The sequence below is a fragment of the Achroia grisella genome, unplaced genomic scaffold (assembly GCF_030625045.1).
Source record: "Achroia grisella isolate CSIRO2021 unplaced genomic scaffold, CSIRO_AGI_Agris_v1 utg2156, whole genome shotgun sequence".
NCBI classification, from domain to species: Eukaryota; Metazoa; Arthropoda; class Insecta; order Lepidoptera; family Pyralidae; genus Achroia; species Achroia grisella.
In genome coordinates this window covers 2,136,420-2,160,956 of record NW_026712714.1, presented here as the reverse complement: position 1 = coordinate 2,160,956, position 24,537 = coordinate 2,136,420, and the positions used below count along the sequence as shown (strand labels likewise).

Sequence of the window (24,537 nt, the reverse complement as noted above, 5' to 3'; positions counted from 1 at the left end):
TTGTCCTGAGATTATTATTATATTATTAAGGAATTACATTTGACAGGCGGGGCCAAATATCTAATATAAACAATCTTGTTACCGAGTGTCATGTTTGTTCGTCATACATGTAATGTAATATATATATATAAGCACGAGACTGAGTGTATGACAAATGTTTGTACACTCTGGTGCCACTGTTGTTTTCAGGCATTCCCAGAATAGGATCACTCATAATCGAGTCTTGTATAGTTTTTATGGCCAGGAATGCCAAGATATCCTCCTTTGGGAACTTATTCTGTATATAAATAAAGGAAGGGGCGTGTTATCATATTACACAAGTTCTGAGATTGATTCTAATGAATGAAACAAATCATGATTTTGATATTTGTTAGTATAAGTTTTGGTGTGTTTCGTATAAGTTAAATGTGGATTCTTATAAATGCATTAAGCAAAAATATGTTATATTGTAAACGTGTTAATGGAGAAAATTAAATAAATATTATTATTAAAAAGAAACAAGATTGATGTTAATTTATGTAAACGAGAAGCAAAAACTTTGTACCCCTTTTTAGGAAAATTGCAGACGGACGAAGGAGTATGAAATGTTGCCTAATCTTCTTATATATAAAATTCTTTTGTCACAATATTAGTTACCATACTCCTCTGAAACGGCTTGACCGATTTTTATGAAGTTTTATATGCATATTCATTAGGTCTGAGAATCGGCTACTATATATTTTTCTCACCCCTAAGTGATAAGGGTTGTCCCTAACATTATTTTTTTATTTTTGGGCATAATCGTTTATTTACATATATGGTTTTATTATGTGCCATTAAAATACATACAAGCCTAAATTTTCACCCTTCTATCACCAACCCGTATTTTTATAGCGTTATTAATTTATATGGCAAAACAACGTTTGCCGGGACAGCTACTTATGAATAAAAATACACTACACACACTACTATGTATGCAATATATTGCAGTAGTATAGCATATATAAAGTAGCATATATAAGGAGTACTATATATAATCTACTCGCCCCGGCTTCGCCCGGGTGTAAATGTATTATATATAAAACCTTCTTCTTGAATCAATCTATCTATTAAAAGTAACCGCTTCAAAATCCGTTGCGTAGTTTTAAAGATTTAAGCATACATAGGGACAGCGACTTTGTTTTATACAGTGTAATTTCAGATGTAGTAGGAAATTTCGATATGATATAATTTTGTAAACCACTTTTCTATAAATGCATGAGCAGATTGCGACAAGACAATAATAACGATTTTTTTACTAGGTATAAATTAACATACATTATGATTATTTGTGTAGCTCTGTGTACAATACAATGTATAAATTAATATAAATTATGAGCATTTATATACCTTTGTATATATATACACGCACAACGGCCCGAATGTGAGGCTAATTGCGGAGAATGGAGTCTAACATACCATACCTTTGTATACTAATATTATAAGCTAAGCTGAAGAGTTTGTTTCTTTGAACGCGCTAATCTCAGGAACTACTGGTTCGGAATGAAAAAATATTTTTGTGTTGCATAGTCCATTTGTATATTTTATATATTTTTTATGGATGATAATGGAATGGTGCACCTGCACTAACGGTTTACGCTAGCGGGGGACCAGTGGAAGGTGAAAAGATGAACATGAGGTCAGGTCGGTTAGCCCATTGTGACAAATTCACCAGGAATTTATTATGATGATTTCTAGGGGGAACCGCGTGGAAGTCAACCTCACATGGTACATTGCTAGTAATGGTGTCATGAGTCCACATTACTAACAAGCCCCTTTCCCCCAGGTGGGCTATATGACATTACGCTACGACCAATAGGAGCGGAGCTGCAATGAAAAATATTGCAAAAGGTGGAAAAATGAAATGCAGACGAAGTTGCGCGAGTCAACTAGTATCAGTATTATATACGATGTAAGAATAAGTCATAGCAAAGACGCACCCTCCGTCGCCGAAAATTGTTCATCCAAATAGGTCACGCACTGCTCCCAAAGGTCATTATCGATTGCACGTCGAGGCAAGGCTTCCAGTGTGAGTCTAGAATGTATAAAAACGTCTGGATAAAATACAATGACCCTTATTGAGTCTGGAATGTTAACAAAATGATCCTATTGGTTTTAAATAGCTGAAAGTGTGGATGTTTGTTGTAAAGGCTGTAAAAAATAAAATTATTTAATTTCCTGTTCCCGTGAAATCTTCAGAATAATAATCATTTACGACTAGAGATTATCATCATCAGCTGCATCTTCCTTATCCCATTCAATCGGCGGAATATATTTTTCTTTCCCATTCATCCCTGTTCGCAGTCATCTCATTACTCAGTCCTTTCTTATGTCATCTTTCACACAGTTCAACCATCTCTTTTTCAGTCTTTCTTTGCTCTTATAACCATTCACAATCATATATTTATTTATTAACTACGCGACTTAGTCTGCGTGGAATTTAACTTTATTTTTCTAAAATAAAAGTAGCCTAAGTTACTCCTTATTACATCAGCTACCTGCCAATAAGTCCCGTCAAAATCGGTCCAGCCATTTTAGAGATAAAAGGAACAAACATACAGACAGACAGACCGACAAAAATTGTAAAAAATGTTATTTTGGTGTATGTACCGTATTTATATTCATTTATATTGATATGCATGTATGTTGTAAAAAACTGTTATTTCAATATTACAAACAGACACTCCAATTTTATTTCTATGTAAAGATGTAGATTATATGTATAGAATATACGTACATTTATTACTAATGCGTGACTTGCCAAACTGCAGAACAGTTTGTTGGCAAAATAGGTATAGCGTATATTTTATAATACTAATATTTACATCTCTCTATACACATAAATACACATTTACACATAAAATACAAATGTAACATTTTCTTTAAAATATTCTCTTCATTCCTACGCATACATGTTAGGTCAACCTCCACGTGGTTCCTCCTGGAAACCATCGTGATTCGTGATAAATTCCTAGTGAATTTACTAGATAACTGATACAAATACATAGATAATTTTTTTATCATAAATACATACATATTATACATAGAAAACACACAGACCGATACAATCATACTTACTCTTGAATTTAAATGTTTGTGCCGTTCGGAGAATCGAACCCGCGACCATCGCAACTAAGCCGATGTGCTAAACCGCTAGACCACCGAGGCAGTCAATTATTCTATGACTATTCTTGGAAAAGTCCTTCTCAACCGTTTAGTAGTTAAAAGGTTTCAGATAGACAGACACATTTTATATTTATCATATTAGTATCAAAATATGGATAGTTAGTATGCATTTGTGCATATAAACTATGCACTTAATTATCTTTAAATGATAACCGTGTAACAATGACTGTCAATTGATGTATGACCCAGTTCAGTTTGTATGAACTCATCCGTTCGTATTGATCCCTCATTTGGTACTTCAATTGTGTTTGCATCGATTTCTTATCAGTTAGCCAATAATGTCTGGGGCATGGGGATAGTTATGTGGACTAATGACCCTATTGCTAGCAACGTACCAATGTTTCAAGTTATTGTCAAAGGAGATATTTAGCTTATGCATTAGTGGACTAAAACCACATAGGATGTGCAGTGGTGTTTCCTCTTTGTATATCTTATATACTCTTTGTATAGGTATAATAATAATTTTTACCCGCAATGATCAGTCTATTACCCCATCAAAGGGAGATATATAATATATATATAAAGAAATAATAATAATAATTATCCCTATTATTATATAATCCACTGGAATGATCCCAAAATCATTGCATTCGTCATTACATCAACTGAAATTAAGGAAATTTAGCTACATTGAACTACAGAAATCCACTGTATTACATACGTGTTCAATAGTTAGGAAATTTTTAAATTTTTACAGCCCAGTAAACAATATTTAAAAATACAATTGTGTAAACATGTGACTTGGTGATATAAGCCCGTCCTTGTGATCACTATAAAATAACCCATATAGAGCAAGAGCCCACGACGGCCAGACATACGAATTTGATATGAAATGTGTTACCTTCTAAAGGAACCACGATCCAGGTTTCATGTTTGGGGATCGTTCTTACCTGTGTTGGGGACACACATACAAGAACTTTCACGTTTACTAATATGACGTATTTTGTATGGATCAGAGTGCTGGTCCATAAAGGCGACGGATGAGAGACGACTGCATGCAACTGAAATGCGAATGTTGAGATGGATGTGTGGTGTGACGAGGATAGACAAGATAAAGAATGAATACATCAGAGGAAGTATGAAAGTGGCACCGATGTCAGAGATGTCGTGTATCGTGGTATAGGCATGTAATGCGTAGGAATGAAGATCATATCCTAAGGACGGTGTTACATATGAATGTGGATGGTTATAAAGGTAGAGGAAGACCGAAAAAGAGATGGATGGACTGTGTGAAAGATGATATGGTGAGAAAGGGAGTAAATAACGGAATGACTGCAAACAGAGATGAATGGAAGAGAAAAACATATTACGCCGACCCCAAATAAATGGGATAAGGAAGAAGCAGATGATGATAATATGACGTATGTCTGGCCGTCGTGGATTCTTGGGCTAATACATATATTGTGAAACGGTGGAAATAATAATAATAATCTTTATTTGTCTCAAACAAAAACTTTTCACACAATACAACTGTTGCCCATACAATAATATAATTTAAAACTAATGAATGAGACAAAAAGTCTATAACTCAGTGAGGGCAGTGAGTCCACCCTCTCTGCTATTCTGTTGTAGCCTTTATCAGTAAAATAATACAATATGAGATCGACGACTACGATAGCATATTAAGTTAAGTTTTAAACTACAACTATAACCTGTAATACAAATCACCACCCACCCAATCTAATGTGGATATGATATAGATTGATTAAAACACGATCCTCAAACACCATTACATAGTATAAAACAAAGTCGATCTTGCTGTCAGTCCGTACCTTTGTATGCTTAAATTTTGAAAACTACACAACGGATTTTGAAGCAAAATTTTTAATAGATAGAATGATTCAAGAGGAAGGCTTATATGTATAATACATGTACCTACAGGAGAAGTAGTTAGTACAAAATAAAATAAAATCATACAATGTTTAGAGTTAACAAAAAGTAACAATGTTATAATGTACTAGCTGCACCCGCAACTTCGTCCGCGTGTAATTAAACTTTATTTTTCTAAAATTAAAATAGCTTAAGTTACTCCTTATTACATCAGCTTGGCAGGTAGCTAAAAAAAAGATTAAAGTCCCGTCAAAATCGGTCTAGCCATTTCAGAGATTAGCACAACATTAGGAACAAACAGGCCGACAGACAAAAATTGTAAAAAGTGTTTTTTTTTGGTATATGTATTCGTATTTATATTCATATGCATGTAGTAAAAAACGGTTATTTCAATATTACATACAGACACTCCAATTTTATTTATATGTTTAGATAGACAACTTTGACTAAGTGATTGTACGTTTGTTTCAGATTTGAGAACTGGAAGACTTAAGTAAATTGAAGCTATAATACACAGTGTACTTAAATAAAGTGATATTTTTAAAATAATATATTAGAAAGTGCCAAAAAGTAATATAAGAATCAACAATGGATCCAGGCTATTTTGATACAGAGAAGAAAAGAAATCCCAGGGAGACGGCCACTATTTTTACCAAGATGTGTTTTCTGTACGTCTATTCTTTAGATTACCTACAACCTGACAAACTTTGCAATTTTAGTATGAATATTAATTACCTAGAGAAATAGGATTGTCAGTAATGGGAAACTACTGTTCCCAGTCCTTTTTTTGTTTCTTTATGAAGGAGTGCGAACGGATACTGTGGGACTCTTACCCGCCAAAACCTCTCGGTGTTCCTCCGAAACCACGAAAGTCGCCTTCGTGCAGGTTCCCATATGCATAGTTCGCAGTCCGGCCCAGGATCTCTAGTGAAGCGGGGACCACTCCGCGACCGCTCCACCGATCACTCGCCTCCTGGGAACTTCGGTATCTCCTACATCCTCCGCTCCGAGCGTCCAATTTAGGGCTTTGAATGGAAAATACACCTTCCGCCCCCAACCTGTAGCCTTCCGCCGGGTGGAAACTGCATCTTCCGCTCCCCACCTATAGCCTCATCCTCCGCTCCAAGTGTCCAATATAGGGCTTCGAATGGAAAATACACCTTCCGCCCCCCACCTGTAGCCTTCCGCCGGGTGGAAACTGCACCTTCCGCCCCCCACCTGTAGCCTTACGCCGGGTGGAAACTGCACCTTCCGCTCCCCACCTGTAGCTTCATCCTCCGCTCCGAGTGTCCAATTTAGGGTTTTGAATGGAAAATACACCTTCCGCCCCCCACCTGTAGCCTTCCGCCGGATGGAAACTGCACTTTCCGCCGCCCATCTATAGCCTTCCGCCGGGTGGAAAATGCACCTTCCGCCCCCCACCTAAAGCCTTCCCACCAGGCGGAAGGCTATAGTTGGAGGGGCGGAACGCATTTTCCATTCCGGCGGAAGGCACCGCCCCCTGGTGTCCCGAGGGCACCAGGGGGCACACTAGCCACAGTCCTAGTAATGTAGCCTGTCAAGATGACTGTCCATCTGTAACCGTTATGGTGAATTCATACCTAACCTTTACAAATCGTATCCCTGCGTAATATATATTTTAATTGTGAAATTGATTTCGTTTCTTTTGACTGTTTAATGGTTAACCCAATCATCATGAGGGGAAAGCATTGGTTTTTTTTGGATATGATAATGAATAGGTACACCCGCCTGCGCTAACGGTTTACGCTGGCTGGGCACCAGTGGAAGATGATAAGATGAGAATGAGGTCAGGTCAGTTAGCCCATCCATGGTTTCCAGGGGAAACCGCGTGGAGGTCAACCTGACATGGTACATTGCTAGCACTGGGGTCGAGAGTCCACATTATTCCTATCCCTTTCTCCCCGGGAGAGCATTGTTAGAAATATGGACTAATAACTCCATTGCTGGCAGTGTACCATGTCAGATGGATCTACACGCGGTTCTCATTGGAAATCACTGGGTAACCAATGACTTCATTTTCATGGTCTCCTTCCCCATTGGCGGCCCATTAGCGTATAGTGTTAGCGCAGACAGGAACATTCTATCATCATCATCTGCTTCTTCCTTATCCCATTTATTTGTGGTCGGCGTAATATGTTTTTCGCTTCCATTCATCCCTGTTCGCAGTCATCGCGTTATTTACTTCCTTTCTTACCATATCATCTTTCACACAGTCCTATCATTGTATGGTCACACATTAAAATTAATTTACCTTACAGGTACACTTGGCCCATATTTCTGAAAGGTCGCAAAGGCCAGCTCAGCATATCGGATGCATATAGGTAAGTTTCGGTGGATCCCGATTTTTATAAATTCGATCGATTCTTATTATTAATAAGTAATTTTATAAATTCTTATTATTAACTAGCTGTGCCTACGACTTCGTCCGCGTGGAATAGTGTATCCTATAATAATTTGGATAGTATTTTTAATTATTTTGGCTCATTATATTTTTCAATACGACACATACTTACTTACATCAATACTTTAATAACGTATTTGCAGTGAAACAGTTATTAAAATATTTATTTAAAATGTATAAGGTATAAAGTATTTATATGATTAATATCAAAATGTACAATGTAATAATGACGTAATAACATGTAAATTCGAAAGTACTAGATTTAAGTATGATGATCAGATGTTGTCCTCCGTAATCCATATCCAATAATAAACCGTGCATGGTTTAAATATGGTACATTCCCATGCATATGGACGTATATTTATATAAAGTCATCTACTTTATATAAATATACGTCCCATCGATCCCCCGTTCAATTCGAACTGGGTTCGAAATTACGGCCTGAGCGAACGAGGTTCGAACCCCTAGCGGTGCCCTCGGACTAAAGTGGTATCTGTCAAACGGGAGTTGGCCTTCAGCCGCTCTATATGTCCTACTGCGGGTTTAAAGTGCCATCTATACTCGCTCCCTATCTTCCGGTGAAGCTGTAAAGGCCAGCTGCGACCAACAGCGTTAGTGTAGTTAAGAAAAAAAGTTATATAAATTCTACCTCTGGCAAATCTTTATTACACATTGATATTTATTTTATACATAGGAGGCTTCAACAACTATATATAGAACTTAATAAAAATTGTGAAGGAATTTGTAGCTTTTAACCGACTTCATACAAGGAGGAGGTTCTCAATTCGACTATATGTTATTTATTGTATTTTTTTATTTTGTCAGATGTATAGCAGATCATCGAGCAACACCGCGTGGCGATGTTATGTATGAGAAATGGGCCAAAGAACTAAATAAAGCAGGTAAGAATGTATTTATACTACAAATATAATTGCACACGTTAATTGCTGCGTTCTGCATACTTTTCTTAAGTAATTTGCTTACTTTATGTCTGTGATCATTTATGTCATATACATACATGTATTTCGACTGTAGTCTGTTACAAACTTCCAACAACGTCATACTTTAAGCAAAGTGTGACATTGTGTGACAAAATGGCGGGAGTTGGAAAGGCGGAAAACTTAATTTTAAACACGAAATTTGAACGGACGACCTAAACATGTTTCTATAATATTTATAACATTACTGCAAAATATGTGACCAACTGTGACAAGGACGGGGGAGAGTAAAAATCATGAAATTAGTACTTATTGCGTAATTTATGGATAGTCCTATAAGTGGGACGTCAGTGACAGGTATGACGTATTTTCCAAAACAATAGTAATTAAAAAAATAATTGATAAACATGAACTTATAAGAAATGTATAATAATACATTTAATCTTTAATACCTCTGACACGTTTTCATTTAAACATTAAATGAAGTCGCAATTTTGCAAATAGTTATTTGTAACTCGAAGTCAGTGTTTAACGTTACCTATTTTTATCTGTGATCTATTTATTTTGTAATAAAATGATATGTCATATCAGGACCATAAAATTATTAAGCACTTAACGCCTACTTGATGAAATGATAAGTGAAAGTCAAGAAAATGTCTTCTAATGATTTAAAATAGACAAACAGATAATTGTAGCATTGTTAATTTTTTTAAATATTTTTTTAAGTTACTAGCTACTTGTCCTGGCTTTGCCCGGGTGTACATGTATTACACATATAAACCTTCCTCTTGAATCACTCTATCTATTAAAAAAAAAACAATTCAAAATCCTTTGCGTAGTTTTAAAGATTTAAACATTCATAGTGACGGACAGACAGCGACAGCGACTTTGTTTTATACAATGTAATAAAGTAACGTAGTAATAAAATAAAATTTAGTGTTCTTTCAGCCCTGTGTGACCAAATGTGACAAACTGTCAAAGATGGCTTATCACAGTTGGTCACATTTATGAGACTCAGTGGTTTGATATTACATATTTTGAAACAGTAGGTACTAGTAATACTATTTGTGCCCCACCAGCGTTTACTGCATATAATTGTAATTGAATCTATATGTGTGTATTAAGACACAAATAAAAAGCTTATCTGTCTATCTATCTAAACCACACAGTTCTTAAAGAAACCGCTTTACGGTTGTCGGAAATGGTGTGATAGAGGTTCCTTTGGTAGATTTTCAAAAAAGGCTCATTAATAAATGTTTGCTTTTGCAATTTCAGACAAAGTAAACAAGCCGTCGTTGCTACGGACGATACTTAAAACCCATGGGTTGCGGTTTTTCTTGCTCAACATTATATTCGCATGTTTCGAGAGTGGCACCAGGTATGACTTTTTTTATTACTAATTTGTCTTGACTGAAACTATGTACCAAATGAGAATCTTAATCTCAATATATAATATTATAAACGCGAAAGTTTCTAAGTATAGATGTTTGTTACTCTTTCACTCAAAAATTACTGAACGGATTTTGAAAGTTTTCAGTAATGTCGCTTATGCATCAGAATAACACAAAGGCTATATTTTATATTGAAATTTAATGCGGGTGAAAGCGCGGGCGCAACTAGTACAAAATAATCCTATTCAAAAGTGCTTGTAATTTAACGGCTTGTATTTACTAAACCTCTAGACTATCCAAGTCTAGAGGTTTAGTACACCGCCCTATATCCGATGCTCGTGGATTCGATTCCCCGCACGTTGCAAACATTTGTATTTATGAGTACAATAACAATAATAATTTCAGGACAATTCACACAGCGCCATCTAGACCCCAAGTTAAGCTAGCTAAAGCTTGTGTTGTGGGTACTAGATAACTGATATATATACATAGATATTTTTTTTGTAAATACATACATATTATTCATAGAAAACACCCAGACTGATACAAACAATCATACTTATGAATACAAATGATTCGTGTGACGCACCATTAATTAAAAATGGTAAAGTCAATAATCATGTAACCTGAAACGGAACGTCAGAACCCGCAAGTGGATGACGGATGATTGAACATCGGACGTAAAAAAGTTGTGTGTTAATTATTATAAAAACAAATAAGAGATAGGTAATTGTGAATATTGTAGGATTGATGTGTCTCTCCCTGACTAGACCAAGTCGAGGTCGTCGATACGGACGTAAAGGAAACCGTACGATTATACAATTATTTGCATTGGTTGGGGTGTTGTATTAAAAAAATATTAATTTTCAGATTTATTAATACCACCATTATCGTTTTCAGATTATTAATACCAGTGTGCTTGGAAGGTTTAATACGATACTTCTCACCGTCTCACTCTGGCGTTACAGACAGACAAGCCTATATGTACGCGGCCGGTGTAGTAGGGTGAGTTTCGTTATTTCAATCATTGTTGTAGACACGAAATATATTGTCACAAGTTGTACCAGTAGTAGATTTAGTAGATTTTGTATGTTGTTTGCTGTTAGTCTCACCTATTTCTGCCGGTACGTAGCTTGTTTAGTAAGCTGTGTAGCGGTTGTATATATATAGATAGATTAGGCAGTGATAGTATAAGAGGCGTGACATCCTAGTACTAGTACTCCTACACATCACAGTAGACACACCTACAGTATCATATGGCAACGCATGAATGGAATCACAGGTGTAACAAAATAATGTTATGTTGTAGTGGTATTCATGCAGGCCCCTCTTCCAGGGAACACTGGGCACGTGCCCAGGGCCCCGCAATGGATTGAGCCCCGTAGTCTAGTCTAGTCTCTACTCCATTACCAAACGATAACTGACAGCTACTGTACTCCCCTGAAAATCAGTCATAACAAATGTTTTCTGTCTATGGTCAATTTGTTCGTTTTTGTAATTTTTTTTATAAATGTATAATTTGAAATCACATAACGACTTTTATACATCTCTATAGAGTTATGTTCAAAAATGACTGTCTATTCTAACAAAATAGTGCTTTATTACTATGGTCATAGGGGCCTCATTATATGTGCCCAGGGCCTTTTATAGGTGAAAGACGGTCCTATGTGCATATCTACTATGTAGCCAATGATTACCGCTGGGGGATTATTAGTAATGTGCCAAATGTCAAAAACGGATTACCTCATTGCCAGCAATATACCATGTTAGGTTGACCTCCACGCGGATCACCCATGGAAAACATTGTTAGAAATTCCTAGTGAATTTGTCACGACGTGCTAACTGACCTCATGTTCATCTTATGATCTTCCACTGGTGCTCTCCCAGGATATACAGTTAACGTAAACAGATGCATCTTTCCAAAATAATCCAATAAAAAAAAATAGTTACCGCTTACCATCAGTCATTATTTTGTTTGCCATTCCAATTAGAAATATTACTACATTATAATATAAGTATAGATTTAAAGAACTAACTCGTAAAATTCTCACATAAAAAAAATTCAGTACTATTCCTAAGACGGACAAAAAATGACCAAAATTAATAAGGTGGATTAGTGGCCACATAGGATTAAGATCTATACTGGTTACCATCAGGCTGGGCTGTTTACTAAACTACATATTTTATATTTCAGTTTAATGGCTATTAACGCTGCAATGTTGCACCCTATGTTGCTGTGGTTATTAGAGCTGGCATTGAAAATCAGGATTGGGTGTTCATCGCTAATATACAGAAAGGTTGGTCACTACTGTCTGTTTGTAATTTAAAGATAACAGCTTTTCTCTAAATGCATATGTAGGCTCTGACAAAAAAATGTGTGTCTGTTTGTTCTTGCCAATCTCTGAAACGACTGCACCGATGTTGATGGGACTACACCTAATGTAAAGACTTACATGAAAAATTAATTTAAATTATTTGTCGGTTTGTTTGTTCTTGCTAATCTCTGAAACGACGATACGGACTAACTCAGGCTACTTTTATTATTTTAGACATTTTAGAAATTGTTTTTATGTATTAACTAGCGACTCGTCACGACTTTTGAATTTTTAGGCTTGTTCTATTGCTGAAAACTGATTTAAAATCCGATCCTTAATTTAAAAGATATAAGCGAACAGACAGTGTAAAGATAAAGAAAAGGTCATTTCCACGTGAACGAAGTCGTGAGTAACAGCTAGTTTTAATTAATATCGTCAATAATAATTCCTTCGCAGCTTCTTCGACTGGACCTGACGGTCGGTGGCAAGGCGTCCGAGGGTCTGGCAGGTCACGTGATCAACCTGCTGACCACAGACGCCCAGAGGTTCGACATGGCCTCGCTGTTCATGGTAGATCTGGTGAAGACGCCAATAGAGAGTACCCTGATTATCTACCTCATGTACCGGCAGATTGGGGTCTCTGCGCTTATAGGCGTGGCGTTTCTTTTGATGTTTATTCCGTTTCAAGGTCAGTCAAACTACATACAACTATATATGTGGGAAAGAGATAGAAGTAGTATGTCGTCTCTAACGCACACTGCTGGCGTCGTGAGGACATTAAGCTGTGAACGTCGAGTAAGAACAGTGATTCCTGAGAGCGATAATTTGGAAGACAAACTGTAGCTAGTAGCGTACAATGCTTATACATGCACATATCAAATAAAAAAATATATATTCATGTAGGACATTTTAGCCGCGTATGTACATCGAGTTTTTATATTAATATTATTTTCTTTACCATCCAGTTCAGTATACAGATTCAATTGAGAAGTACTGGCAATAAATTTGATTGTTTTTTTTCTCTCTTATCTCTAGATTTCCCTCTCTTCTCCCTCTCTGTCTCTATCTCTCTTAAACGTATTTACATATTTATGCACATTAGAGCCATATACACACATAGACATCTTACAGACGTTTTTATGAGATGTGATGTCTGCGAACAGGGATGAATGGAAGAGAAAAACATATTACGCCGACCCCAAATAAATGGTATAAGGAAGAAGCAGATGATGAGAAGTTACTACTTGTAACTTTCATTCAGAAGTTTTATGAATACCCTTAATTATATCACGGGAAGTGTTCTGAGGAATTGTACGGATTAATACCAGCTGCTGAGTTTCACCACCGTACCACCCGCCAGAAACTGAAATACCATCCTGATCATCTGGATGAATGGCGGTCTTCCACAGTGCAGTTTTCTAGAAACGTTTTGCTTCGCACAACCACATTGTGGAATCACCTTCCAGCAATGGTATTTCCGAACCGATACGATATTGAAACCTTCAAGAAAAGAGCTTATTCCTTTTTAAAAGGCCGACAACGTACTTGCAATTCCCCTGGTGTTGCGGGTACTCATGGGCGGCGGTAATCACTTACCAGCAAGTGAGCCGCTAGCTCGTTTGTCCAGTGTTATAAAAAAAAAAATTATTGCACTTTGTATTTCACTTTCTGAACAGTTCAGTTTATTTTCTCAATGGTATCATATTGACTGATCATCCATTTTTCACCAGCGTACCTCAGCAAGGTGTCGAGCAAGCTCCGCAGGCAGACAGCCATCCGGACAGACAACCGGATTAGACTGATGAATGAGGTGATACAGAGCATCGAGGCGATCAAGATGTACGCGTGGGAGGATGCCTTCGCCGGGATCATAGGGAAGGCCAGAAGGTGAGGAACAAACACCTTATAAAAACATTGAGGAATAATTTGATACAGATGTATAACTCAGACCACCACGCGGTCCTACTTATGAATTACATAGAGGACCGCGTGACTACTTCAGTCTAAATAGTACAATGGATTTTAATGATATACGAAGATAAATGGTATTATGAATACTTAGTCTATATATTAGGTATATCAGCGCATTGAGCTTGTGTATTGTTACACGCAAACTCAACTTAGGCCATGCGGTCAAACACGTTTAAATTTAAATTTAAAAAAATTTAAGGAAACTATAAATGTTATAAAAATTGAAGTTTTTGTTTTTAATTTCAAATTGTCATTTTTTCAGCAAATGTATATGAAAGTATATATTCATAGGAATATAATATAAAAAAAAATTGTCTGTCTGCTTGTTCTTGCTCTGAAAGGGTTGCATCAATTTTGAAAAGTCTTCTCTTACTTGTAATATATTTTTTTAGCTTTAATTTTGTGTTTCAGAAAAGAAATGAACGTAATAAAGAAGATGTCCTGGCTGCGCGCTGTCATGATCTCCTGCGTGAAGCTGAACACGAAAGTGGCAATATTCCTAAGCATAATATCGTATCTGTCATTCAACAACGATTTAACAGCGGCCAAAGTGTTCGTTATATTCACATATTACGAAATGCTAAAGTTCACCCTCGTAGACTTTCTACCGCTCGGGATCACGTTCACGTTGGAGGCGTACGTGAGTGTGAAGAGGATGCAAGAGTTCCTCTTACTCACCGAGATCGATAATAAAGATGGCGTCGATTTGGTGACGATCGATAAGGTGCAAGCCAACGGTGTGTTCGAGAAGATTGGGAATGGGTGAGTGATTTTTTTTAGTGAAAATAGTTATAATGTACTAGCTGTACTTGCGACTTCGTCTGCGTGGAATAGTGGACCAAATAAAGAAAAAATATTTAATATTCTAACACAAGAAAGCCAAAGAGAAAATTTCATAGTTCTAGCTTCAAAAATTGCGAATTTCCCCTATTTTATTTTTATTATATATTTTATACAAACTTTGAATGTCATATTTATTTATATTTAATCAACAGCCTAAATAAGTTTCAAGCTTCTAGCTTTAAAAATGACAATACTTTTATACAATTTTCATCTCTCCTTTCAACCCTTAGACCCCTTTTTTTTATATTTTCACTTTGTTTCTCATTAACGTTGTTCGGTTATATGAGTATTTTACATGATTTTCTGCTTGGTATACCTTTTACGACTGACCCTCAATAGTAATACTTAAATAGCGACTGATCCCCTATAGTTAAATGCCATTTCTTCATCAATTCTTAACTGAACCTTTCATAGCTTTTTCTTATTATTTATATATTTCAGTCAACAAGCGTACATACGATCAGACAGTACGCTGGAGCAACCGAAGCCTCAATACATGGTCAGTATTAAGGACTACACCGCACACTGGAGGAACGTGGATGAAGAAGGTCAGGATAAAGTGGTGGACAGGAAGGTAGCCGCGCTCACTGATATTAATTTAAACGTGAGTATTTTGTAAATGATCTCTAGAGACTTTGTACATAGCTGCAAATCAGCTCACTTTGTGTATAATAATAATAATAATAATAATAATAATAATAATAATAACACACATACATCACTTACTTGGTTTCGGCCCGTAAGTGTGGAGAAAACCAGCAATAGCTGAGAAAAAATAAAGAATAATAATAATAATAATAATAATAATAATCTCAGGGCAATTCACACAGCACCATCTAGACCCAAGTTAAGCTAGCTAAAGCTTGTGTTATGGGTACTAGACAACTGATACAAATACATAGATATTTTTTTTTCGTAAATACATACTTAATATACATAGAAAACACAGATAAAAACACAGTATAATAGAAAAATATTAATTCATACGAAATATTAACTAATTTACTACAATATAGTCACTTATTATGATAAGTTAAATCTTCCGTCAAATATAAATCGTAATATCGTCAAACGACTTGCTTTATAAATCTAATAAAAAAACAATTATTCAATCAAAATATTAACAAGTTTATATATGTCCTGTATAATTATGTACAACAAACTGCGCTTTTTAAAATTTATGTGAACTGTTTGTGATGATTTTTTTAGTGATCAAAAATCCCTAAAAAAAATCATTTTAATGATGTGGTTTCATTTATAATAATCATTTATAATAATCTTTTATAAACTATTGTTTTTACATTTGTAAAGTAGTTAATAGTTAATCATTTTAGCCCAAAATTGATACGTTTATTGTAAATTGGAATATATATTAAATTTTTTATGTTGTCACTCGGTAAAGGCAACTTTTGCCCTAAATTGTACGTCAGTTCAAAGTTACATCCCCTATTCGATCCCAACCTGTCAGAAGCGCAAACTCTAAGCGGCCGGACTTTAAAAGTAATTCATAGATATATTAATTATTCGAGTGTTTAATCGTAAACGATTCGATATTGCTTTCAGATAAAACCGGAATCCCTAACAACGATAGTGGGGACAGTAGGGTCGGGTAAATCGACACTACTGCACGCGATACTCCGCGAGCTGACGCCTACTGCGGGACACCTGCAGGTCAACGGTGTCGTGGCATACGCCTCACAGGAGCCCTGGCTCTTCGAGGCTTCGGTAATTATCAAGTACATCCTTTATTCATTCATTCATAATTTGAGAGCTGTGCTCTTGTCGGTGGAGCTCCCAACATCGTTTATTAAATCAGTTATAAATGTTTTTTAAAAAGAAATCTGTACTTCCCAAAGGTAACGGGCAGAAAATGATATACCATTATTAAGTCCACCTTTTGTACCATATTATATTGGTCGAGCCGTCTCGGCTTCGCACGGATGCGTTACAAATCTTCGAAGTTCTCGGAAATTTATAAATCTTTCTCTTGAGTCACGTTTTTGTTGAAAACCGCATTAACATTAGTCGCGTAAATTAAATGACTTTGTTTTAAACCTTGTAAAGATAAAACATATAAATAATTTGGCTTTTTGTCTACATGTAAATAAAATTGGAGTGTCTGTTTGTAATATTGAAATAACGGTTTTTAATTACATGCATATTAGTAAATACGGTACATACACCAAAATAACATTTTTTACAATTTTTGTCTGTCTGTCTGTTTGTTCTGGCTAATCTCTGAAATGGCTGGACCGGTTTTGACGGGACTTTTTTTGGTAGGTAGCTGATGTAATAAGGAGTACCTTAGGCTACTTTTATTTTAGAAAAAACATTTAATTTAGAAAAATAAACTTAAATTCCACGCGGACGAAGTAGCGGAACCAGCTAGTATAATATAAATCTATATATTAATACTCGAAGCACAAATTTTGCACCCAGGGCGAGTTGCTAGTTAATTTATAAATGTTATTATAGATGTTATATACATTTACGCAACATAGTACGTAAGTTACCTTTAAACTTAAATACGTTGTTATTTTCGGACTCGGAGTAAATCTACTTTTACACTCGGCAGGTGCGTCAAAATATTCTATTCGGTCAAGACATGGATCTGCGCAGATACAAACAAGTGATCAAGTGTTGCCAGTTGAAGACTGATTTGGAGATATTGTCGCACGGCGACAAAACCATCGTTGGGGAAAGAGGTGACATTTATTTTCCTATATTTCTATGAAAGAAGAAAGAAATAAAGAAAAATGTTTTATTCAGTGCAATGTAAAAAATACAAGATGATATTATATTTATTTGTCAAGTATCAACTACGCGTTTCAACAAAATTTATATTTATTTATTATTAAAAATAATCCCTTGTAGTTTTATATATGTATAAAAATATGCATGATATGGATTATACATACACAATACAAACTATAACAAAAATGGCACCAGATGACAATGCCTCTGAATATATAAATATTAAATATACATATAATATTACCAGAAACATTCTGGTAATTTTAATGAACTGGTTAATTAAAATGAACCGGCTCATCCACATCCCTTAAGAGGGTGCAGGTAGAGTTGCCCTGGCATTCAAATTCAAAATATCTTTATTCATGTAGGTCTATTACAGACTCTTATGATATGTCAAATCTACCGTCAGTTCGGAATGATGTCGAGATGAGAAGAACTGACAAGAAACTCAGCTCATATTTTTTCAAATAATAGTGGAACATGTTTATAATAAATACAGTTATTAAAATTCAAATTTGTCTTGGTTGACGAAGAAAGCTACAAATTATTTTTTTTCATAATGAAGGAAAGGAAGTACGAGAATAGAGTGACCACCAGCATATGCTATCGCAAAGAACAAATAATCAGTGATCACAACCTGAACAGACCAGTCCCCACAAGCTGCACCCGTTCACGAGTATGACGTATGAGCCAGCCATCATTGTACTCAATCATATTTGAGGGAGCACATCGACCCGGCCCACCACGCCGCCACAAGTTTGAACTTTATAGCGAGCATGACTGTTTCAGGTTACTCCACTACGTCAATTATATTATTTACAGCATAGGTTGTACCGATCACTGTTTTCACCCATTGCTTCCGGGGGCAACGATATAAGCGCTTTTATATGAATAGAAAATTTACAAAAAGATTTTTTTCTGATGACGATGAACAGGCACGTCGTTGTCCGGTGGACAGAGGGCGCGGATATCGCTGGCCCGATGTGTCTACCAGAACGCGGATGTTTATCTACTGGACGATACGCTAGCAGCAGTGGATGCGAAGGTATTTGGTAGTGTGCTATTGTTACTAAGAAATAACTATTAATATTAGTACTTTCATAGAAGAAAAAAAACCTTAGAAGTTTTACTATTATTTGTACATGTGTAGACTAACCTTTAAAAGTTTCACTACATTTTTATAAAAAAGAAATACTAAAAATAATGTTTTTCTCTATACATATATATACGGCTTCGGTGATATAACGGTTTAACACACCGCTTCTCTTCCTATGGTCGCGGGTTCGATTACTCGCACGGTACATTATTTGTTATCTATGTGTATTATGTATTTATATCAGCTGTCTACCCATAACACAAGCTTTGCTTATCGTGGAACTAAATGGCGCAGTGTTAATTGTTTAGGGTTATTTAATACATACTATATTATATCTAACTGTTCTAAAGTTGTGTAACAAGCTGACGGCTGACGACGGACGGACGATAAGAGGCATGACATCTTAGTCTATAGTGAAATGGCATCAGAAGAGTGTTATCGTGGGTGTCACGTGATAACGTGATGTACCTTGTGTTGTTCATGTATATAGCCAACGCTTACCTCTAGAGACGTTTAGTTATTAGTTGCTTGTCGTTGGGAAGCCGTCTAGCCGGCTAGATTTGAATGGCAAACTATCAGAATATTTCTCCCATTTTACTTAAAAAAAAAGTATAGGTTGTATATGGAACCCTAAAACACGGTTTTACGCTGCAGGTGGCGCAAGCGATCTACGAGGACTGCATCCGAGGATACCTGCGAGACCGCGCGGTGGTGCTGGTGACGCACCACGTGCAGTTCGCGCGCCACGCTAGCCACGTGGCCGTTATGAGGGAAGGCCGGGTGCGTACACACTTCTCATTATTCATTATTGTTTGTGATGAGAAATAAGATTATTTTTATTTATGCGTCGTTACTATATTTAATCTTTCACATATTGTACATTATTATTATATAATTTACGATAATACAGTCTTCCTACCGAAGAACTGGTTAGGGCTAAATATATGGTCCTTCGAGCCGGATTGAACCAGCGACCTATGGATGTACTTTACTAATGTAATAAATATGAAAGTGTTTTTGTCCGTTTGTTTACTCACTACTGCTCCACAACTAAATGACAGAGCGTAGCGAATTTTATACTTTAAACCAATACTCATATGATTTTATATTGATTAACATTAAAACATATGTAATTATTCGAAAACTTCAAGTAAATTGGGTAATAAAAAATTAACATTTTTTTATAAAGATAGTTGCCCAAGGCACCTACCAAGAACTCAAGAATGGTGTGCCGGAATTCGAGGCGCTGATAGAAATGGGAGAGAAGGTCGGAGAAGAAAAACAGAAGCAAAAAGCTGTCGCCTACGAAACGCAAGAGTCTGTGGTGAGTTTATACTTTAAATAGAATAATTACATTCTGTCTTCATTTCTAGAGATTAGAGGCTAATGTCTAATGATATTTTATTGTATATTTTTAATCAAATACGTGCTTACAGATAATTTCCCTGTCGAGAATTAGTACAAAGTCATCTGCTTAGATACCTCTGTCGATAGTGCAGTGAAATTACTGGGTACAGATTATTAGTGAAGAAGAAGAAAAAACGAAAGAAAGGCAGATAACTTTGAAATTAGCGTTTACACTATACGTGTGTAGGCGATTCCCACACATAAATACACAGCTTCATAAATTTATTTACAGTTATTTACAAATATTTATTACATACAATTATTTAATAATAATAACCTTAATTATATACAATATACATATACTTATACAGAAATATATACGTAATATTTATTTACACTGTTATCAATATTAAACCGTACCGTTCGTCTAGTACAATTGCAGCGTGCAGTGGAAACGCTCAATAAGAGGTTGACGTCACAACTCTTTTGTTCGCTATGTAAAATATCAGCGCGCCGAGGAACCGGCCAACAGCGCGAGCGCACATTCAATTCGATATTACCAAACCAGTCGAGAACTATCTATGACGCGGAACGCTCGCTACTCGCTTGATAAATCGGCCGTACTGTAATTGATATTGCTCTGCTTATTCTCATTTACATATATCACCTTATTCATTAGTGCTTATATTCATTCTGTGCTTATTTCTTTATTGTGCTTGTGATATTCTTCTCCTTCTACTGTATATACTTTCTTCCTATCTAAGTGTAACTATGTTTACGTGTTGGGACAATATATACATACATATTTATCAACCGTAAGTCGAACTTTTATTTTATATCTACACTAATAAGAAGCCCAAACGTGTTTCATGTGCGATCAGCCAGTTTAGAAAATATTTGCTCTAAAATATGTTTTATCCTAGTTAGGCGAAATTGTTTTTTCATCGTCTCCACAGTTAGGAGTTTACGTTTTTTTTATAACGTATTTAATATTATACATTTCCATACCAAGGTGTGCATTGTGGCGGGAGTTAATGAAGAAAGAAAAGTGGATATTAAAAGTGTTAGTTTCAATTGTGTTTGTAGTAGTTACATAGTTTTAGTGACGTAAACTATACTTTTGGAGCTGATACTCCAGCTTATTCTAATGGTACACATTTGGGGCACTAGTGTAAAATGATAGGACGATAATGTGGCGAATTTACCAGGATTCAACTAGCTAAAATATTTTTTAATAAGTATCGCCAGTTTTATGACTTATTGTAGTGTAGCAATTAAATATTATTCTTCTTAAAACATACCCTTTTTCGATTAGAATCTAAGCGTTCAAATAAAATTTAACTGATTCATAATTTTTTCTTAAATAATGAAATTAGCTTCAAAGAAAGGGACAAAATAGTTCAATAGCTATAATATATGTATAGGTTTATTAGACCCGTTTATTATATATTGTAGTATTGCATATATAATTACTACCTTTAATATTTATTTTATGTTATTTACTTAAATACACCGTCCTTAACCTGTTGGCCTTATGGTGGACTGGGAGAAAATGCCATAATTCAATTCAATTTATTTATACATAATGGTCTGAAAACTATAATTATTCCAAACATGCCATGCCGTTTCCGGCGTGTAAAAAATTACAATAATATTTTAAGGTACAATAATACTATACAAGTTACTATAAGAATATCATAAGGTATTATATTCGACATATGCAGTTTTATTTATGTACATGTGCATTAAAATTTTAATAAGTAAAAATATATGCATCCTATTGTGATTATTACGGCTGGCAACGGCAGTGAATTAGGTAGTAATATAAATAAAATTACTTACCAAACTTGAATGATGTATTTAGTGGTAGAATATATGACACAATGTAGCAAAACAATATAATAAAAAAAATATATAAATATATTGTATATAAAAAATATATGGTATAAAAACAGAAATATCTATAAAAAGAGGTCTGTCGCCAACAGTGATGAACAGTCATAATTATCTGAAGTATATATTGTTTGATATAATTATATAGTAAAGCTTATGTTTACAGGAACACAATTACATGTTACGCTCGCAGAGGTCGATGTCGGAAGCTTCACAACTCTCGTTCAATTTGGATCTGGAGAACAATTTGGACCCTAAATACGAAGGTAATTTTTGATTTTAGAAATAAGGTCCACTTTTTAATTTGCATACAACCTACCACAACTAAAAATGTGTTGAGCCGTGGGAATTGTCAAGGGTTGTTATTATATTACTAGCGACGCCCGCGGTTTCGCCGCGTTACATTTCAATAAAATATATAAACTATATGTTATTCTGATGCATAAGCTATATTATTGTAAAGTATCATCAAAATCCGTTCAGTAATTTTTGCGTGAAAGAGTAACAAACATACATACTCACAAACTTTCGCGTTTATAATATTAATAAGATGTTTACTTAATACAAAATGAAATCGCTTCCGCTGTCTGTTGGCTTAGATCTTTTAAACTACGCAACGGATTATAATGCAGTTTTTAGCAATAGATAGAGTGATTCAAAAGGCAGGTTTATGTGTATAATACATGTACACCAGTGCGAAGCCGGGCCGAGTAGCTAAGTTTAGCATTTTAGTATATATTTTTTTTATTACACGTAACACTAAGTATATATTTTTTTATTGTAGGCGAAAGTCAAAAGAAAGGTTCCGTGGACAGCGGCGTGTATATGTCGTACATAAGGAGCGGAGGCAACAAATGTACAATGCTACTGTTGTTCGGATTGTTCATACTCGCGCAAATGTTCTATTCCTCTACGGACGTGTGGCTGAAGGAATGGTAAATTATTCTCTATCTAAATAACTTGATTATTCGTTCTTTCATCCATAATTTAGTTCGTAAACATTATTTCATATCTACTTTTATGAAAAAATATAGAGATATTTTTAAATTTTTCATTCATTTTCATTCAATTAACGTAACAACATTCACATGTCTACTGTTATGAATAGAAAGTAAATCTCTTATAAGTCTACTTTTATACATTATACACAAACTTGAAAGCCGTGTGAGTAAAGTTTGTAATTCGTTTTATGGTACGTAAGGTTATACCACAAAACTACCAGAGTCTGTTCTAAATCTACCTTTAAAACATTCAAATGTCATAAAAACATTTTCTTAGTAAAAAAACCCATATTATAAAATTGAAGAGTTTGTAAATGATAGTAATCTTTTTGTAGACAAAACTTAAGTCATAAGCACTATATTGATTATTGCATACCTCATACTTGTTACGGTGTATGTATTTAAATTAAAATAACATATATTAAAAAGAGCAACACACAAGTTTCTTACTCTTTCTTCTTGTGATGAGTCTGCGCTCTGAATGAATGATAGCATAAAAAAATATGACTATTCAAGAGTGCTTAGATGTATTAAGTTTATGTAACTGAAAGTTAGAACTTAGCAAATTTTTTTTGTAGGGTTAATCTAGAAGAAGCTAATAGTGCTGCAATGAGAAAATTAAGAAATCAAAGTCTAACAACCGATGGTTTTAACTATACCAGTCCCAATGGCAACACACTTAATGTAACTAGTCAATTTGGCGAAATTGTGAATCAAAATGCAGCTATAAACCAAACCACCGACTTAAATAATGCCGACAATCAGGACAGTTTATTGAACAACGTCATAAAGGAAAATATTACAGCCATTCAAAGTAAGTCACCTCTATTTTCTACTCCTTTTAATAATAAATCTGTTTGACATATTCTTATGAAATTTTATGAGTATATTTAATAGAGCTGAGAATAGGACGTAAATTATTTTTCATACAAGTGAAAGTCCACATCATTGATTTTATTATACAGCATTAAAAATACCTTAAACTTTCACCCTTCCACCAACCCCTAACTTCTTCGTAAGATGATACGGCAAGTAAGGGAGTAAGTAACGAGATGACTGCGAACAGGCACGAAGGAAGCGAAAGACATATTACGCCGATCACAAATAAATGGGATAAGGAAGAAGCAGTTAATAACGATAATAGTTGTAAGAAAGCAGTCATTATCCCAAATAAATATATATATTTGGCACATAATTAATGGTAAATGTTACTTTAAAAACATAAGTTAAATTAAGGCTGAAAGTAATCAAAGTATTCCTGCCCAGATGTGACCTTCCAAGACCTGCCAAACAACCACTTCCACTTGACCCGCGAGCAGTGCGTCTACGTGTACGCTTCACTGATCCTGGTCTGCATCTTCCTCACCTGGAACAAGCTGGTCATCTTCTACAACACCTGCATCCGGGCCTCCGTCACTCTCCACGACTCTATGTTCAGGTAAGTACGTAAAAAGTTTGTGCGCATGGCTGGACGTTTGTTTTGAAGGCCGTTTTGACATTTTTTATCAAGCTCACTCATCGATGTGTACAAA

The 24,537-nt window shown here is 35.3% G+C and overlaps 1 protein-coding gene across 1 annotated transcript in view; it reads left to right on the top strand.

Moving 5' to 3' along the window:
* The window catches only part of LOC131842340 (probable multidrug resistance-associated protein lethal(2)03659), a 58,862-nt gene that overhangs the window by 20,554 nt on the left and 13,771 nt on the right, over window positions 1-24,537 (top strand). The window contains exons 2-20 of the mRNA XM_059190881.1: window positions 5,506-5,702; window positions 7,314-7,376; window positions 8,282-8,358; window positions 9,670-9,772; window positions 10,686-10,790; window positions 11,980-12,082; window positions 12,557-12,788; window positions 13,831-13,987; window positions 14,483-14,833; window positions 15,356-15,518; window positions 16,478-16,639; window positions 17,490-17,619; window positions 18,604-18,713; window positions 19,419-19,544; window positions 19,954-20,088; window positions 22,171-22,270; window positions 22,789-22,939; window positions 23,584-23,819; window positions 24,272-24,443. Of these exons, the coding sequence (XP_059046864.1) occupies window positions 5,623-5,702; window positions 7,314-7,376; window positions 8,282-8,358; window positions 9,670-9,772; window positions 10,686-10,790; window positions 11,980-12,082; window positions 12,557-12,788; window positions 13,831-13,987; window positions 14,483-14,833; window positions 15,356-15,518; window positions 16,478-16,639; window positions 17,490-17,619; window positions 18,604-18,713; window positions 19,419-19,544; window positions 19,954-20,088; window positions 22,171-22,270; window positions 22,789-22,939; window positions 23,584-23,819; window positions 24,272-24,443 (2,756 nt within the window). The 5' untranslated portion in view covers window positions 5,506-5,622. The remainder of the gene's footprint in view (window positions 1-5,505; window positions 5,703-7,313; window positions 7,377-8,281; window positions 8,359-9,669; window positions 9,773-10,685; window positions 10,791-11,979; window positions 12,083-12,556; window positions 12,789-13,830; window positions 13,988-14,482; window positions 14,834-15,355; window positions 15,519-16,477; window positions 16,640-17,489; window positions 17,620-18,603; window positions 18,714-19,418; window positions 19,545-19,953; window positions 20,089-22,170; window positions 22,271-22,788; window positions 22,940-23,583; window positions 23,820-24,271; window positions 24,444-24,537) is intronic.